Source organism: Canis lupus, chromosome 27, assembly GCF_003254725.2.
Source record: "Canis lupus dingo isolate Sandy chromosome 27, ASM325472v2, whole genome shotgun sequence".
Classification (NCBI taxonomy): Eukaryota; Metazoa; Chordata; class Mammalia; order Carnivora; family Canidae; genus Canis; species Canis lupus.
The window spans coordinates 5,516,607-5,534,105 of record NC_064269.1 but is presented as its reverse complement, the minus strand read 5'-3'; the positions used below and the strand labels follow the sequence as shown (position 1 = coordinate 5,534,105).

The following is a 17,499-nucleotide window of genomic DNA, read 5'->3' as shown; positions in this document are numbered from 1 at the left end:
GTTCACCTTGCACTTCCAAGAGTGAGCTGGCAATTCCTCCATTGGTGGCTTGAGGCAGAAGGTATGGTATCCTTTGTCACACGTCTCACAGACCAACATCTTAGAGTCATTCCCAGGTTTCCTGCAGGGACACAGGGCACAGAACAGGGTCATTCCTCCCCTCATTTTCAACCCGAACCTGCACTTCACCTAAGGCTTCTCTCCTGCCCCTTATTCTTACCTGCAGGCTTGGCACACTTTGCATTCAGGGCACTGCCAGCCAGCACGCTTGCGGGCGGTAAGAGCAGTGTCCAGGCAGGCCCCGTGATAGTGATGCCCACAACTGGTACAGAAGAACAGGTCACACAACTCCCCTGGCCCCTCGCATACTGCACAACGAGCCTCCTCTATGGTGGGAAGAGACAGAGAACGCGGGTCAGCTACGGATTCCTCGCAGGACTCAGCACAGTGCTCTCTACATAACAGGCATTCCATAGACACAGAATGAACAAACAATAGTTACTGAGAATCTGCCTAATATATGCCAGGCACTGTTCTAGGCACTGCAGATACCATGGTAAACAACACAGGCAAAGTCCCTGTGCTCACAAAGTTCACGTCTATTTTAGTGGCGCATACACACACTGCTCTGCAGAGCACAAAACCCCCTGGGCACACTTGGCCAGAGGACTTCTTACCCAGATGTGCAGCCCCCTCACTGTGCTCCGGGCATAGCAGCTGCAGTGTTTTCATGGATAAGAAGGAACCGCTGGCAGTCGCACAAGGGAAGTGGTAAAGCCGTGGACATCCGGGTGAGCGGCAAGGGATGGAGGCACCGAGCCTGGTGCAGTGGGAGCAGCGCTGCCAGGGTAGAGACAAAGGGTCAGTACCAGCCACTCTCTCCAGAGCAATAGGTCAGGCACTAGCTCCGCCTCTGTCTACCCACTGCCCTTCCATTCTACCCCTCAGAAGCCCACCAGCTCTGCTCGCTCTGCCCTTTACCTATGCAATCCCTTGGCCCCAGCCCCACCTGTGAGATCCCTGAGAAGATGGCCTTGTCCACACCACATAGTTCTGGGCCCTCCTGCCCCCATACACCTGCCGACCACGCAGCACACCAATGGTGAGCCCAGCAGGACCCTTTAAAATGGAGAGGGGTAAACAGAATGCAGTTAGCAAAAAGGTAACTACTGGCTCAGGACCACGCAGCCCTTACCCCATTTCCTGCCCAAGTCAGCTACCCCACCTCCCCTCACTTACCTCCAGGTTCTCCTAGGTGGGCAGGTGTCAGGCCCTCAGGGAAACCAATCTGTGACAGGTCCTCACTGGGCAGCACTGCCTCGTTGGGCCCTGGGTTCCCCCCAGGGGACACCACTGGACACTGGGGCCAGTCAAATGGCAACTCAAAGCGCCGTAGTTCCCGCTGCCCATGTAGACTAGGCTCCCCGCAGTTACAGAGAGCACAACGCCGCACTGGACCCCCACTGTGGACATACAAGCATCAGCACCATGCCAGGCCCCTGCCCAAAGACAAGCCTAACATCCCCATAATATGCCTATGATTGCCAAACACTCATCTTCCTCCTCGAAAGCCCAGACTCTCAAATCAAATCTTTGTGTGCCTTTATATCCTCATTTCCCCCAAACTAGTTACCTGCAGTCCCGGGGAGGCTCCTGAAGCCTAGGACCTCCAGAACTGGGCACAGAGACCTCCCCCACATATGGGTTGGGAAGGTCTGGCTCAGTGGTGCCTGACTCCTCAGAGGCTGCAGGTCCATCAGCTGAATGAACAGACAGAGAAGCATGTATCAGCCATCATCCTCTATATAACACTAGTCCACTCATCAGACCCATGAGATTAACCAAAACCCTCACAGTGATGGCAATTTGACTTTTGTTCCAAAGAACAAAGTCCTTCAATTACCTGTCTATCAGACAGACTTAGCTCCAGTCCTTGTGCCAGTGCCAGAAATCTAAGGTTGCCTGGGAAGGGCAGAAGGCTGCCAGCAAACCCAGAATTTGCCCTACTCACCTGCCGGTTCTGAATCTTTATCCTCACCAGGCGGCTTCTGGCTGTCCATCCCTCTCTCCGACTGGGCAGGGCCCTCTCGGGGAGACCTGTCAGGGCCAAAAAGAAAGATCTATATGTCTAGTAAGTCTCCCCAACTAAACACTTTTCCCAGAATCCTAGGAGGTATAAAATAGCTATTGCTAACTAGACTTTACAGAAAGCCAAGCAAAGCCATACCTACAAACTCCTGTTCTAATGACATGGAAAGTCTTTCTCCCTAACCCTTATCCCACTGCCTACTCCCTCCCCAGATAAACACATACCCTATTGTCCCACTCTGGATTCCCAGGGGATCCACTCCTCTTTCCCCCTTCCTACCTCCTGCGTAAGAGTTCCCAAGGCAATAGCATCCAACTAGAAGCACATCCAATCTATATCTAGTACCACCCTTTGCCCCATGGCTGAGTTCTTGGTTCTTGGTGGGCCCTATTCCCTGGCCTTTTTCTTCAGATTTCAAGTCAGCTACCATCCTAGAGGTATGTCAGTGCCAACCCAAGGGTAGTTAAAACTCAAGAAGTCTGAGTACAGTCAAAATCCCTCTCCCAGAGTCAGAGTCTGAGGTCTTGCAGGATAGAGAATACATTACTGAAACTAAAGCCCAGTTATGGATGGATCTCGCTCCTACTTCCACTGGTTTCAGATCCCAATCATAACAGAAGAAACTCCCCAATTTCCCAATTTCCCCCCATTGCCCATCCAAATCCAGCTCTGGCCCCTGCTGAGACTGAGCTCAGGATCTCACCCAGCCTGAAGGCCTCAGGTCGTTGCCCTTAGCAACGCCAACTGCCCTTCCTCCTCAGATGTCCCTAGTAGTTAACAGAAGTGGGCCTTAAGAGTTACTGAGCATGTGTAGCCAGGCTTGAAGCTAGGCATGCTGGGAGTTGTAGTCTCAGGAAGCACACTGCCACTTGGAGGAGTTCTAAACCAGGGAGGACACAGCAGAGCAGAGTAGCTTCCTTCCTCTTCCGCCAAGCAGGGTTTCCACACACACTATGGGGGTGGGGGGCAGGGGGTAACGGTCCCCTCTTCTACAATCTGCCTGCCTATACCACAGCCAAAAGAAACACATTAAAGTTATACCTAAGAGGGTTTAGACACACTCTTTGGGCATATTTTCCTAAACCTTAGAGGGAACTAAGCACAGTACAAAAAAAGAGAGAAGTGAAGAGTTACAGAGGTGAGGAAGAAGAAAGACATCTTACAGGAGAAAGAGGTGCCAGCAGCTCTTAATAGGAAGGGTAAGGACTTAAGTAGAGAAAAGAAGTATAGTGTTGGTAAGGATGGGGGGAAGGTATACATGGGAAGGAGGGAATCCCTAAAACAGAACTCTAAATAAAAGTTTGAGATATTTATCTCTCCCACCTTTTCCACTCCTCTCATTTAACCACAGGGACCACATCAACCTTAGACAACTATCTCTTGCCAAACCGAATACCCCAGTGGTTGGCCACTGGGGTTCAGTGAATGGGGCAGATGAGATGGGGAACACTCAAAGGTCCAGGATTGGCGAATCAATTAGCTAAGAACCACAATTATCAGTCTTCTTTCCATGCATTCACACTCCCATCTCCAGAGATGGGCAACGCACTCTCTGTGACATATCACAGGAAAACAAAATTTGTTTTACTTTTTCTCCCCCCTCAAGTTATCAGAATCCACTAGACTGGGAAAGACACAATGTTACCTCCATTCCCAGGTCATCTCTTTCCCAAACCTGCCACACAATCACACCTGAAAGGAAAGCAGGGTGGTCATCTGGCCAGCCCATAGAAAAGTTGCTCTGGAACTTCAAGGGGCCCTTAGCAGCCACAGTTGGGAATTGGAGGGGTTAGAAGTCAGGGCACCAGGCAGTCCCCTCTTCCTAGTCAGTCATTCAAGGCCTGACCACACCCAGAGACTTCAAAGTTGCCTAAATGTGTACATCCTACTGTATCTTACCACTACATGCCCCCAAAGGTCCTCCACAGCTGTGCTCTCAGAGTTAAGGCCAAAAGAGTCACAAACAGTAAGAAATAAAAAGCAACAGTGATAATACAGTAGGTGGGAGGAGGACTGCCTCACACAAGGCCAGAGGGACAAATTCCTCTGCCCTCCCCCGAGCGCAGCCCTCTCAAGCTGGTAGGGCTGGCAGTGCTCAGGGAGGTACAGAAACCACCTTCGTCCAGCCTTGGAAGACAGAGTACCAACATCCTCCAAAGCCAGAGCCAATTCATGGGGCCATGGAAGACAGACCCAAGAAGCAAAGAGTAGCATCCTCCAAGCTGTACCAGAAAGAATCTAGGGGTACCTCCAAGAAGCCTGGGCTCTTCTCTACCCCTGCAGTCTAGCAACTGCACCCTAATGCTGAGTCCCAGTTCCCAGGTCCCTGAACAGATCTAAACAAATAAAGACCATAGGTTCCCCTGTCCCATCTTTCACAGCCAGAAACCACACACACACACACACACACACACACACACACACACACACACACCAAGGGCTTTTTCCCTAGATCTAAACTGGGTTAATGCCTAGCCAGGCTTCCTCTGGGGAACTAGAGATCCCAGAGAAGTATAGATCTAGAGAGTAAAACTGCACTGGCTTCCCTCAGTCCTGGGCCTAACAGGCCCAAAACAGCAAGGAAGAAGACATGGATTCATCTCAACCCAATCTCCCTGCTGCCTCCATCCCAGACCAATAGTTTAACTCTATTTTCCCAGCCAAAGGGGAAATGGAGGCTTGGAGAGGTGAAAGGCTGAAACAGGCCCCTGAGTGAACAGCTCTTCTTCAGGACTCAGGACTTCCTGGTTCCCAGCCTGAGAATCAAACCACACCTCTCCCCACCCCCATTTTGGGCCGGCCCTCCAGGAAGAATCCAAATGGTAACACTGGCCTCCCGACCCTGCGGACTGTCTCTGGGTCATCCTGGGGTTAGCCACAGCTAACAAGGAGAGGTTTCTCCTAAGGAAGTTCTTTGGGGACACACAACAGGAGTCATCCTCCTGAAGAAGCAGGGGCAGAGAGTGGGGGGGGTGACAGCTAGCCTCACTCCACCACCCCTGTAGCACCTCTCACCTCAGGGTTACCACCCAGAAATCGTTCAAGAGCAAAATCCCGATTTTATCCTTTCCAAGACCAGGCTCGAAGAGATCTAGCCTATGTATGTTGGAGGGGGTGGAGTGAGGGAGCGAAACACACCAGCCAAATCCCTGCTGGGCAGCATGACAGCTGTTGAGAGGGGCTGTCCCAGCCCAAGGCCCAGAGGCATGAGGCTCATGCTGCACCTTTCATGCACTCATACACACACCCCTTCTCCCTAACACCTCCTGCCAGGGTTGGAAACACAGGCTTCAGGAGAAACAGCTCTGATCAGGTCATTTCTCCTCCAAAGAGGAACAGGCCACCCTATTCTGCAGGCTCGGGGCAGGATCAGAGGACCAGTTAACATTCCCTGATTGAAAAGGGTTGGAGAGGTCTGGGAGGAGCCTGTGGGATTGGCTGGGGACTTATGGGCAACCAGCTCTCCACACTAGGCCCAGAGAAAGCGGGAGACAAAAGCCATTTTTTGCAGCCCACATTCGCAGGGAGCAAATCTCAACGGCCTCCTCTATAATCCCCTAGAGATTATGTCCATCCCCAGAGGAGGGGAGGCAAAGCAGGCTAAGACAGCACTAGGCCTCGCTGGGGTCACTTTGCCAGGCAGGGGCAGTTTAAAGTTGAACAGCAAGGCCAGAGCTGCCCCCAGCCCCGCCTCCTTCTTGCCCCAGCCACCCAGTTCATCACACTAGGCAATTTCCACACACTCTCCCCCTTTGCACAGTGAAACAAGGCCTGGTGAAAGATCCAGGGTTCCTGGAGTCTCCCAGTGACTGCTCTGGGTGCCCGGATGGGCCAGAACAACCTTAAAGTCCAACCTGGCAGTAAGTCTGACCTGGCAGTGGCACTCTACCGTCCCTCCCAAAGTTGTTCTGTTCCCAAGGCCCACAAGGAACCCTGAGGGAGAAGCGGCCAACTGGGATTGGTGCTGGCATCGGGGCCTGGGTCCTAGTTTAGCAGAGCTTCCCCCCAACACAAAAATAAACAGGCAGAAAGGCGATCTGGCCAGGTTCCCAAACTCCCGTGGTTCCCTGAACCCCTAGTCTTTAAAGAGGCACACCCCAGACACCAGGCCTCAGTTCTGCCCCGGCGACTGGCTCAGGTTCCCTTGACAGACCCTGCCAAAGGAACCCTCCTCAGCTCTGGCACCCCTTTCTCCAACCTAAAGGCCAGCTCCGGCCAAGATAGTCCATCTGGCTATGCCCCCAGTCCAACCCTTTCTGGGCCCTGGCCGGGCAGACTTCACTCACCTCTTCACAGGGCGATCCAGAAATCCTCATCCGAGAACATGGCCAGAGCCCGGGCCGCTCCCCGACCTCCAACCGCCAGAGCGATCACAGCCGCCCCCCGCACGGGGGGGCTTAAGGGGGCCAAGAACGGTAAATCCAGGTCGGAGTGGCCACCCTCCTCCCCCCGAAAAAAAGCAAGAAGCCAAAGAAGGGTTCTCTGCCTCGGGTTCCAGCAGTTTAGGTTTCCATGGACAGCCCGAGGGCGGCGAATCCCGAGCGGACACAAAGAGAGCACCGGTGGCTTTGATCTTGGGCAAGCAGGCTCCGCATCCGCGTCGCCCGGCGGCCTCTCAGTCCTAGGGCCGGGCCAGCGCCCCGGCCGCCCGCGCTGGGCTCGGGCGGAACGTCGAGGCTCTCCAGATGGAACGTCGAGGCGCCTCCCCAGCAGCCCGGAAGGAATGCCGCGCCGCCCCGCGCCGGGCCCGGATGGAACGTGAGACCCTCGCTGGAGCGCCGAGCCCCTCTCCCCGCCCGGGCCGGCGCCCCGGGGCCGCGCGAGCTACGGCGACGCGGAGCCGGCGGGGCCGCGGGGCTGAACCTGACACACACCCAACGCCGGGCTCCTCGGCCCCGAGCGCTCGCCCTCTGAGGCTTCGAGCCCCCCACCTTCTGCTCCCCCCCGGGGAAGGGAGGAGGGTAGGTGGGCGAGGAAGAGGAAGGGGCGGGCGGTGCGAGCCCTCTGCCCGCTCCCCTCCGGCCGCTCCAGGCCCTGCGCTCGCCTCCCTTCCCCTCTGGCCTCGGGAGCTGCCCCGCCCCCGGCCTGGCCGGCTGTGATCGGCGGCACCCTCTCGACCCCCGGCTGGCTGTGATCGCGGGGGGCCTAGAGGTGCATGGCCCAACCCCGGCTCCCGGCACCGGGGGGTCAGGAAACTGAGCGGAAAGTGGGGAACGAGGCAGCCATTTGCAACCGGAGAGGAAAGTAGTGCAGCGCGGCGCCGCTCCGCCTCCCCCCCTCCGCCTCCTGTTCGGCCGGTAGGGTGGTTCCTGCGAAGGGGCTATTTCCTGGCCCAAGAGCTCGGCAGCGGTCGTGGAGATTCAGGAAGCCTCCGGCGCCAGATCCGGGGGGCCCTTTTGCCTGGGGAACCCCACTCGAGAAGCGGAGAAAGGAGAAGACGCGGCCCTATTTTGTGTTGGAGCGGAGCGGCGGAGGGATACGGCCCTCTCGGAGGAAAGGTTGTGACTCTGCAGTTCTACGCACACGCTGCGGGATCCCTCCGCCCCGGGTTAACCCCGACTGCGCCGGGCCGGCCGCGGGGCAGACACGTGGGAACGAAGCCCCCCTCCTCCGCGCCCCGGCCCTGGACCTGCCTCCCTCTCCGCGCGGCTGCGGGAACTAGGACTCCGGCCACTTTCTAGTGCCGTTCCCTCGCGGTTCTCGGCCCCTGGAACCACCTGCCCCCTTGCCTTGGCCAGGGGCAGCCTTTCGCGGGAGGGGGATGGAAGAAGAGCCAGGAGATTGGCCGCTGCTCTGCATCCTGGGAACTGGAGTCCGCAAATGGAGAAAGTGAGGCACGGCGCCTGGCGCTGCAATGGGTGGGTTCTTGCCACGTTCGGGGGCCCAGAGGAGAGCGGGACGAGTCCCCAGCCGTTCCTTCTGGCTCTGCAACCCCCTCGTGGGGAAAGAAGAGTCAGTGCCCCCACAGTCGCCACACGCACCTCCCCCATCAAAACATAAATGTGGAGTTTCCTTCCTTTCCCGGGTGCTCCCGCTCCCCCCCCCCACCCTCAGTCTTTCTCTCGGGACCTCCAGGGCCTGTGTCCCCTTTTTTAGTAAACAGAGAGGACGTACCTTGGAGCCCTCCTGCTACCTGGCCGGAGTGCTGTTACTCTAGCCAACATCCCAAAACACTACTTACAGGCGTTCCCCCATCGACCCCCATAAAGTCTGGGTGAGAAGGGACTGGAATGCCTTTTCTGCATCAGCTGTAACCGCGGACGAACAGGAGGAGACAAATTAACTATGTGCTAGATACTTTATACATTCTTAGTTATTCCTCACCCTCTTTATGAACTATGTGGAATTAAGTCTGTGATGGTGAGATCGAGGCAAAATGAAATAGGTAAAATTTCCCAGTGAACCACATCGAGTGACATCCATGATTCAAACCAATGGCCATGTTTTTCCTAAGATAGATATATATATATAAAATAACGTTATTTTAAGGAGGATGTGGAGAAAGAGGCAAATCAGGGACGGGGGCTGGCTTTGTGGGAAAGGGTTTACAATGTTGTCCGATAGAATTTTCTGCAATAATGGAAATGCACTACAGCTACACTGTCTAATTTGGCTTAGCTGCATGTAGCTGTTGAACACTTTGAAATGTAGATGGTGCAACTGAGGAACTTTTTAACGTTAATACTAAAACTTAAGTAGCCATATGTGGCCTCCATATTGGACAGTGCAGAAAACCTAAATCCCTACCAGCCAGGTTCATAGGAGGGATCAGAAATAGGCAATAGCCTGTGCTAGCCCATGCTAGCATCACGTACCCTGCCTGCACTGACCATTCAGGTTTATTTCAACAAAAAGTCCAGCAGTGACCCCACACCTGTCTCAGCTATACTAAATAACCAAGACAAGGGACACCTGGGTGGCTCAGCGGTTGAGCATCTGCCTTCAGCTCAGGGCGTGATCCCAGGATCTGGGATCAAGTCCCGCATCAAGCTCCCTGTGAGGAGCCTGCTTCTCCCTCTGCCTGTGTCCCTGCCTCTGTGTGTGTCTCATGAATGAATAAATATTTTAATTAATTAACCAAGACAAGAGTTGGAAAATAGGGATACCTGGCTTGGCTCAGTCAGAGCATGTGATTGTTTATCTCAGGATTGTTAAGTTTGAGTCCCATGTTGGGTATAGGTATTACTTAAAATAAAATCTTTAAAAATAAACCTTTTTACAAAGTTGGAAAATGTTAGGTCTCTCCCTACCTTCTACATCCAGAAATGAGGAGGCTGACCTTCACCAAAAAGACCTCCAATAGCACTATAGCCACCATTTAAGAGTTTATTATGACTGTTCTAAGCATTTCATATATCACCTCAATTTAATTCTCACCTCAACTCTGTGAAGGTTGAACTATACTTCATAAATAAGAAACTGAGGCTTAGAGAGGGTAAGGGACTATACAAGGTCACACAGCTAAGTGGAAAAGTATTCCAACCTAGCCATTAACTAATATTCATTCTTCTATCAGGCCTTTAAGATTGTTTGATACACTTTTAGAAAATTTCAAACAAGACTTGTCTTAGACCTCATGGAAATGGCAGCAGGGCAATAGATAGCCTGTGATGAGTATTTCAGGTAAGATGTGGAAAAGGACCCGATCTTAATGTAAGAAAAAAGAGGGTGGTGACAACCCTAAAGAGAATCCCAAACTACTGAGATTGCTGTTTGGATAATGCCCCTTCCAACAGCTCTTATTTTTTAGATTCTAGTTAGATATGCAAAAGCAGCTGGCAGCACTTTTGAAGACCGGCAGGACAATCTCCCCAACTGTAAGCCCAACTAGCCTAGAGTCAGGCACTGGCAAGGTCACAGCTAAGACTTTGCCCATCCTCCCCATCCTCCCACCTCAGGCTCCCTCAGGTAGCAAGAGAAGTCTGTGTCTCCCTATGAAGGATACACTATTCCAGCAACCCTTATAGGTCCTTAGAGGAGGTATTGGCCAGTTAGGCCCTAGGTCTGGTAGGGGTGGAGGGTGAGCAGGAAAAGCGGAGGCAGATAGGACCAACCCTACCTAGCTGAAATGTCTGCTCCTACTGGGATGGCTGGTCAATAAGAAAGAATAGAAGTAGGGGTGCCTGGGTGGCTCAGTCAGTTGAGCAGCCGGCTCTTAATTTTGGCTTTAGCCATGACCTCAAGGTCATGAGATAGAGCTCCCAGAATCTACTTGAGTTTCTTTCTCTGCCCCTCCCTTCCCTGGGCTCAGGCATACTCTCATCCTCTCTAATATAAATCTTTAAAAAAAAGAGAAGCATTACCCTTTGACATCTAAAAAAGTGGCACAATTCCAAAGATGTAAAGGGTATGAAGAGGTCACCAATGGTAGGAAAAGACCAAATATCCATTTAATGAAAGGCTCTGAGGACATGGGGAGCAGGATTGATATACACCAGGGGCATTATTTCTTATTTTACTCAACTCTCTTCGAAAGCCAAAATCCTCACCAACACTTTAGTCCCTGCCTCTACACTCCTTCTCAGTTATTACATCCCTATGATGAGGAGTTTCCTTCCTCCCCAAACCTTAGCCTCTCTGAGCGCCAGCCAGGGAATGCCAAAGCCCCAGGAGGGAAGCTGGGTCAGCATGTGGAAGCTGGCCACTAGAGGGTGGTGTTTCTGTAGTTAAGGGGATCTTGAGTCTACAATCTTGGATGGGAGTGGCAGCCAACTGGTACCTGCATAGGAGAGCCTAGCAAAAAGGTGGGAAAAAGTAAGTAGTAAGTCTTCAGATAATGGTCCTCCTGAATGAGTGAGGAGTAAGGAATAGGAATAAGGTAGAATGCAAGAGCCCTGATTCCCCACCAAAAGTCATAGTCACCACTCCTTGGAAAAATAGATACTGGCCCCAAGCATTCCCCACATACAGAAGTCAACCACAAAAAGATTTCTCAGTTTATTTGCATATATACATTGTCACACTAGGGAGCCAGCTCCACTTCAGGAGTCCCCAGCTCCCTTCACCCAGCCAACACCCAAAACCTGCACAGAAGACTGAGTCCTAAATAAGCAATGCTTAGGACTCATATGCCAATCTTGCAAGTTATAACAATTCATTTAGCAAAAACAGAGGACTAGAGGCCAGTGCCCATGAGACATCCTTGCCCCATTGTAAACATTGACAACCAGGCCACTGGAGCCTGGAATAGTGTGCAAACATGAGGGTACCACACTGTGCGACCAGAGGACTGGGGACACAGCTGGCAACCATACCCGTGAAGTCCTAAGGGCCTACACCCGCTGGAGCCTGGCAAGTGCCAGGGGCAGAATCAAGGCAGCTACCCAATGCCTGAGGGCTCACATGAGCCGGCAGCGGCGCTCTTGCCCATAGGAATTCTCTACCCGAGCAATCTCCTGTATGACTTTGGTGAAGATGCCTCGGGTAAGCTGCAAGGACAAAGATTCGGGCAAAAAAGTCAGTTCATTGCCAATACGACCCAGCTCAGAGGTGTAAACCCCACTCCCCCACCATCCCCACCACCAAGCAGTGCCATAAGAAAAACACTACTACCCTGATCTTGCCCCTAATCTTCAGCCCAAGCACCTGATTCTCTCGAGCAGATGACTCCATAAACGTTGCACCCCAGGACTCTGCCAGCTTCTTCCCTTCAACTGCCTGCACCTCCCTAGAAGCAAATTGGGGATATGAAGATGGAGGATAGCAATGTCCCCATGTTCTCTACAAAATCGTTATATAGAATCTAGACTTCTTCTGACCCAACCCACTTCCAAGGTTTGGGAGGTGGGTTGGGGAAGGAGAAAATAAAAGAGAACCCAGAAGTCTCAGACTGAGGCTAAATATGAAAGTATAGCTTTTGCAATAGAAGGGTTATCTTGTCTTAACCTTCAAGTTAGAAGCGAAAGGAGGTGAGACAATTTGTTCAAGTCCGCGGCAGAGCCAGGACTAGAACCCGACTGGCTGCTAGTCCATCTCACTTCCCTTTGCCTTGAGCCATAGAGATCTCCTTACCTGTCTGGAGAGAGATCGGCCTTATTCCCCACTAGCACCACTGGCAGCCTGTGAAGAAATACGAGTTACTACAGGATACCCTCCGCTCCACATGGAACCCAACTCCCCTCGCATCAGGGCTGGACAATTCTCCCAGCAGGCCGGATAGGCTCTGAGCTGGCCTCCTCTGTAACTTGGACCCTCCCCTCTCTTCCGTCCCGTCATGTCCACACTGTGTGTCTGCTTCCCAGGGCCACTTACCGTGTTTTCCCATGGCCTTCGTGTAGCTTTTGGTACAGGCTCGCGATGACTTGGAAGCTTTAAACACAAGGAATAGAACCATAAATTTATTCTGGGACAGCCCTCAGATCCTCCCAAGTCCCCACCTCAATGTTGGTCACTTACCTGTGCAGAGAGGTAACAGAGTACACAAGCACATAACCGTGGACCCCAATGATGAAGGAATAGGGCAGGATGCTGTACTCGTCCTGACGAGAAACACAAACATCAACACTAACCACGCAGCGCTCAGATGCCAAAAGGCTGGTGGGCTGCGTCCTGGGGACCCTCTCTGGGGCACTTCCTCCTGCAGTCATTTCCGTTTGACCAAGTACGTACAGAGTAGCTCCCATGTGCACGGCACGTTACCAGCTGCTAAGATGCTTTCCTTTTAATACTACTTTACAGATGAGCCACAGAGGCAACCAGACTTCCTCTCCCCCGACTGGACTGCCGCGTTTAGATACTCTACCCCAAGTTTAGATACCCTACCCCAAACTGGTACCTGCCCTGCTGTATCCACCAGGTGTAGGTGAAACTCATCTTTGCCAAGAGTCACTATCTTGCTGTAAGCTGAAAAGAAAAAGAAAACTTGACTATGAGTTGCCTTGTAGGGCTAGCAATGTGTGCCCCGATATGTTCTGAACCCTAGGGATAACTCTGATGGACCAGCTCTAGGCGGCTCTCCAGGCAGCTGGAGAGACAACCTTCAGGTTCTTTTTGTCTAGTCGACACCATCCTGGATGCAGTATCCTGCAAAACCCATACTCTAGCTCCACTAACAGGATTGCTACAGAAGAGATTAGATCTAATGGCTAATTAAATCAGCCCCTTGGGACCAGAAAAATCCCAAATTATGGAATTGGGTGGGGCAACAAAGACCTCCCTGCCCCACCCCTAGGGGAGAAATCTACTCACTGTTCTCCACTGTAGGATCATAGCCTTCCAGGAACTCGCCCTCCACAAACTGATGTGCCAAAGATGTCTTCCCTGTGGGAAGCAGCGGTAGTTGTAGCCAAATCATCCAACCACATTCACATCCTCTGTCCTTTCGGGCTGTGGCCCAGGACTAAAGAGGACCACACGAGCAGCCCAGCCTGCGGGTGCCATGCAATGTTTTTCCTTAGCCCACCCTCACTCTCTCTTCGCCTTGGGTCTCTGCACCCTAGCCACCGGATGCATTCAGCAGCGCCGCAGGAAGCCTTTCCTGCCGCCTTTCCCCACCCCACCCCCGGGAAGATCCGGGATTCCCCTAGGATCAAGTCTGCCCCGCACCCGGACACCTGAGACGGGCCCCGCACAGACCGCGCCCCCCCCCCCCCGCCCGCCCCGCTCAGCATCAAATCCTGACCCCATCCCCACCCCTCCCAGGGTAACGCTGGGGGTCACTCTGTGTTCCTGCAACCAAGCCCGCGTTAACCCTTGCACGCTCCTACTTCCTTCAGCCCTCCACACGCCGCCACCACCCCAGCCTTTCCTCCTCCATCCTTTCAGTCCTCGCCCTACAACCCCGTTCTAACGATGCCACCATTCCTCTCTGGGTCGCGTTCCCGCGACAGCGCGCCTCCTCTGGCCACAAAGCCGCGGTGCGTCCGCGCTCTCCCCGAGGCGGAGACTCACCTACAGAGCGGTACCCGAGGATGACCACCTTCCTGTAGCGAACTAGCGGCATGGCAGGAGCCGGCCCCGAGGGGCTTGCCGAGCTGCGGGCTGCAGGAGCCCCAGGAGGAGGAGATCAGGGGGTGAGGCAGGCGCAGCAACCGGCCCAGGAAAGTCGCTCACTCCGGAGCTGCCAGGGACCTGCTAGAGGGAAACCAAAACAAGCGCCGCGCCCGGAGCTGGCCACGTGATCACAACACAGCAAGACTAACGCGAGGGAGCCGGGCGCCGGGGGATCTACAGTGCCGCGCGCTCCGGGCTCCGCCCCCCAGGCCGCTCGCCATTGGCTCGTTAGAAAGGACGAGGGCGGGGCCGCCCGCGGGAGGGAAGGGTGGGCCTCACGTGGAGCCGGAGAACGCGGAGCTGCGCCTGCGCAGACTAGAGCCGGTTCATTCATAAAGAAACAGAAAGGAACTCGGGGTCCTAGAGGTGTTTGCGCATTTTCAACCTCGCAGAAGTGGCTGCGAAGAATCATGCATGGAAAAATACCCGTTGTGGCGGGGCGGGAATTTCTGGTCAGAAGATTCTAGGCTGCCCTTTTGCGAGGTCTCTGCAGTCCTTGGAGAGGGAAGAAAAGGCCCAAGTTCCGCTCTATTACCTCTGCTTCCCCCAGATTTCGGCCCCAGATCTTTTTTATTGTTTCCACAGATTTCACAGTCTACCAGGATTTTTTATTGTTTCCACAGATTTCCACAGTCTACCAGGATTTTCGGAAATGCGATTGTTATTCGTGAGGAAGTCGTCAGAATGTTTGGCCAGGTCGTCTGAAGTTTGGTTACCATCATCATAATCAATGCATTCATTTATTCAACAAATATTTATCATGCAGGTACTGTATGCTGCAGGCATTGTTCCAGCTTAGGGGATAGAGCAACGAACGCGACAGACAAGGTCTCTGTGCTCACAAAGCTTAAAACGTAGTTAGAAGAGACAAACATATAAACAAGGAAATATTAGATGGTATTGAGCGCTATAAAATGTGGTAAAATAAGAGATGACCGCATTAGATTGAGTAATACTTCCTCTCAAAGGAATCCCTATTTAAACTGAGGTCTGAAAGACAGAAAGGAGCTAGCTAGAACTAAATTCTGGCAGAAGAATCCATCAGGGCTGTGCGTGCTGCGATGAAAATAAATTCGTTAAATTCTAGGAGAAAGAGAGGGAGAGAAGAGTTTATGTCAGCCTAAAGCAGATCAAGTCTAAGATGATGGCAGAGGGCCAGGCCTTGCAAAGTTTGGGTATCCAAAAAGCAGCGGATGATTTGAATATCTGAATTGTGTTTCTGAAAGGTTTCCCTGGTTTATGGGCTCCTGGGTGGTTCAGTGGTATCCCAGGTCTGGGGATCGAGTCCCACATCCAGCTTCTCATGGGGAGCCTGCTTCTCCATTGGCCTATGTCTCTGCCCTCTCTGTGTGTCTCTCATGAATAAATAAATAAAATCTTTTAAAAAATAAAGGATTTCCCTGGTTAAAAAAAAAAAAAAAGAAAAAACAACCTCTCTGTGAAGAATGAAGCTGACGGGAGCAAGAGGAAAAGCTGGGAGATCAGCTAAGAGCCTTACTTGTAGTCCAGGTGAGAGGGAAAGGGGGCTGGAGTAGGCTGGTAGAGATGAATGAAGTAGATAGAGAATTCCAGGTATGTTTTGAGGCTGAGGTCAAAATGACTTGCTAAAGGACTGAATATAGGAGGTGAGGGAGGGAAAAAGAAGAAAGAAAACAACAGCTAGATTTATGGTGTTCTACTTTGTGCCAGGTGCATTGCATTATTATGTTATTTAATATTCATAACAGCCCTAAAGTTGATAATTGGTATTATTTATCCATTCATCAACAAATATTTATCAAACAACAATCATGTCCATTCTAGATGCTGGAAATAGAGCAATAAACAACACAGACAAGGTCTTTGCTCATAAGGAGCAAATATTCTTTTGGGAGAAGACCAATAATCTACAAATAATAAATAAGCTATAATAAAAAATAAAAGTAATCACTGCAAGGGGGGAATAACAAGGTATTAATGGGCTAGAGAGTGATGGGGTATGGTACTCCGTTTATATGATATCTTGAGGAGTGACATTTGTACCTGAGACTTGATGATGGGTAGCTATTACTACTCTAATTTTACAGATGTGAAAGCTGAGGCTTAGCCATATAGATAGCACACAGAAGTTATTTCTTCTGAAAGGGCCTGTTGAAGTCTCAGGTAAGTTAGATTGTACTAGAGGAGAAGTGCTTTTTTTTTTTAAGATTTATTTATTTATTCATAAGAGACACAGAGAGAGTGAGGCCGAGACATAGGCAGAAGGAGAAGCAGGCTCCATGCAGGGAGCCCAATGTGGGACTGGATCCTGGATCCTGGGATCAGGCCCTGAGCCCAAGGCAGACACTCAACCACTGAGCCACCCAGGCATCCCAAGAGAACAGGCTTTGTATAACTGTGGAACTATCTAATGCTTTACAAAGTCAAATCTACAAAAATTGTTTCAAAGAGCCACTTACTCTGGCCTCTGAAAGGGACCCAAATGCCTTTTCAACTGGGTAAAGGAAGTTCCTTGCAGATTAGCAATTTTATGTTGAATTATTTGGCTTGAGTGAGCTTGGTGGAGATTTCAGATTGAGTCTTAAGCACTACAGGGTAGAACAAAGAACTGGATTTAATAAATTCAACAAAAATTTGTTCATCTCCTACTTTGTACCAGATACTCTCACCACGTGTTAGCACAGTATGGGTATAAAGATAAATGAGATGCCTTTTATGCTGTTTGTCTTTCCAGATTAACTCTCTATTCTTTTCCACCCAGATTGGTTTCCAGGAGGCAGACCTTGCTGCCTGCATCCCAGCAGAATTCAGTCTAAGGGAAACCCTCACAGAAGCTCAGATGGAGTGGGGAGAGTATCTGTAACCCCCACTGAAGGTCCTAGCACCCTCACATCACCCCCCATACACACACACCCATACACACTCCCTCTTGTTCTGTTTTCTAGTTGCTCCCTCCCCTTCAGGCCTACATGGGTAACAGCTGCTCTGATACTCACCCTAGGGTGTTACTTTACCCCTGTGGTTTTCCTACACCCTGTTCGCACCTTTGTAAATATTCTCTTTATTAAATCATCCTCAAATTCTCTTGCTTTCAATCAGGAAGAAAGGAATCGGACTAAGACAAAGGGCTTCCTCCTCTCGTGGCTTTTTCTTTTTATACAGGAGAGAAGATCTCACAGCAGATTTTCACCTACATTTCCTTAAACCGAACTATTATATGGCCATCTCAAGCTGCAAGAGAGCCTGGAAAAAAATTTTTTTTAAGATTTTATTTATTTATTCATGAGAAACATGGAGAGAGAGGCAGAGGGAGAAGCAGGCTCCATACAGGGAGCCCGACATGGGACTCGATCCTAGGTCCTAGGTCCCCAGGATCATGCCCCAGGCTGAAGGCAGGCACTTAACCGCTGAGCCACCCAGGGATCCCTGAGAGCCTGGAA

General features: G+C 51.6%; 2 protein-coding genes across 12 annotated transcripts in view; both read right to left on the bottom strand.

Annotated features, from left to right (window-relative positions):
* KMT2D (lysine methyltransferase 2D) overlaps positions 1-9,315 on the bottom strand; it is a 41,721-nt gene extending 32,406 nt beyond the window's left edge. For all 10 annotated transcript variants that reach the window (XM_049102848.1, XM_049102853.1, XM_049102855.1 and 7 more), the window contains exons 1-8: positions 6,376-9,315; positions 2,012-2,097; positions 1,634-1,760; positions 1,240-1,463; positions 1,010-1,119; positions 678-840; positions 221-386; positions 7-121 (exon numbers count right to left, since the gene is read on the bottom strand). In XM_049102848.1, the coding sequence (XP_048958805.1) occupies positions 7-121; positions 221-386; positions 678-840; positions 1,010-1,119; positions 1,240-1,463; positions 1,634-1,760; positions 2,012-2,060 (954 nt within the window). In that variant the 5' untranslated portion in view covers positions 2,061-2,097; positions 6,376-9,315. The remainder of the gene's footprint in view (positions 1-6; positions 122-220; positions 387-677; positions 841-1,009; positions 1,120-1,239; positions 1,464-1,633; positions 1,761-2,011; positions 2,098-6,375) is intronic.
* A 1,698-nt stretch (positions 9,316-11,013) lies between these two features.
* Positions 11,014-14,271, bottom strand: RHEBL1 (RHEB like 1). Of its 2 annotated transcripts, none has more exons than XM_025477497.3 (8): positions 13,979-14,271; positions 13,277-13,348; positions 12,864-12,931; positions 12,485-12,567; positions 12,341-12,397; positions 12,101-12,148; positions 11,642-11,756; positions 11,014-11,517 (listed from the first exon to the last, which is right to left on the bottom strand). In XM_025477497.3, the coding sequence occupies exons 1-8, from the start codon at positions 14,028-14,030 to the stop codon at positions 11,428-11,430; spliced, it is 585 nt and encodes a 194-aa protein (XP_025333282.1). In that variant the 5' UTR covers positions 14,031-14,271; the 3' UTR covers positions 11,014-11,427. The 2 variants fall into 2 exon arrangements, with proteins under 2 accessions (XP_025333282.1, XP_025333283.1); XM_025477498.3 differs by having other exon boundaries at positions 11,675-11,756; positions 13,979-14,268.
* Positions 14,272-17,499: the final 3,228 nt, after the last annotated feature.

Excerpts from the sequence above, each read along its gene's own strand:
- RHEBL1 (XM_025477497.3), bottom strand. The coding sequence starts at position 14,030 with ATGCCGCTAGTTCGCTACAGGAAGGTGGTCATCCTCGGGTACCGCTCT. Across the intron at positions 12,398-12,484 it reads TCTGTTACCTCTCTGCACAG|CTTCCAAGTCATCGCGAGCC; the intron begins GTAAGTGACCAA and ends TTGTGTTTAAAG. Across the intron at positions 11,757-12,100 it reads GCCGATCTCTCTCCAGACAG|GGAGGTGCAGGCAGTTGAAG; the intron begins GTAAGGAGATCT and ends ATTTGCTTCTAG.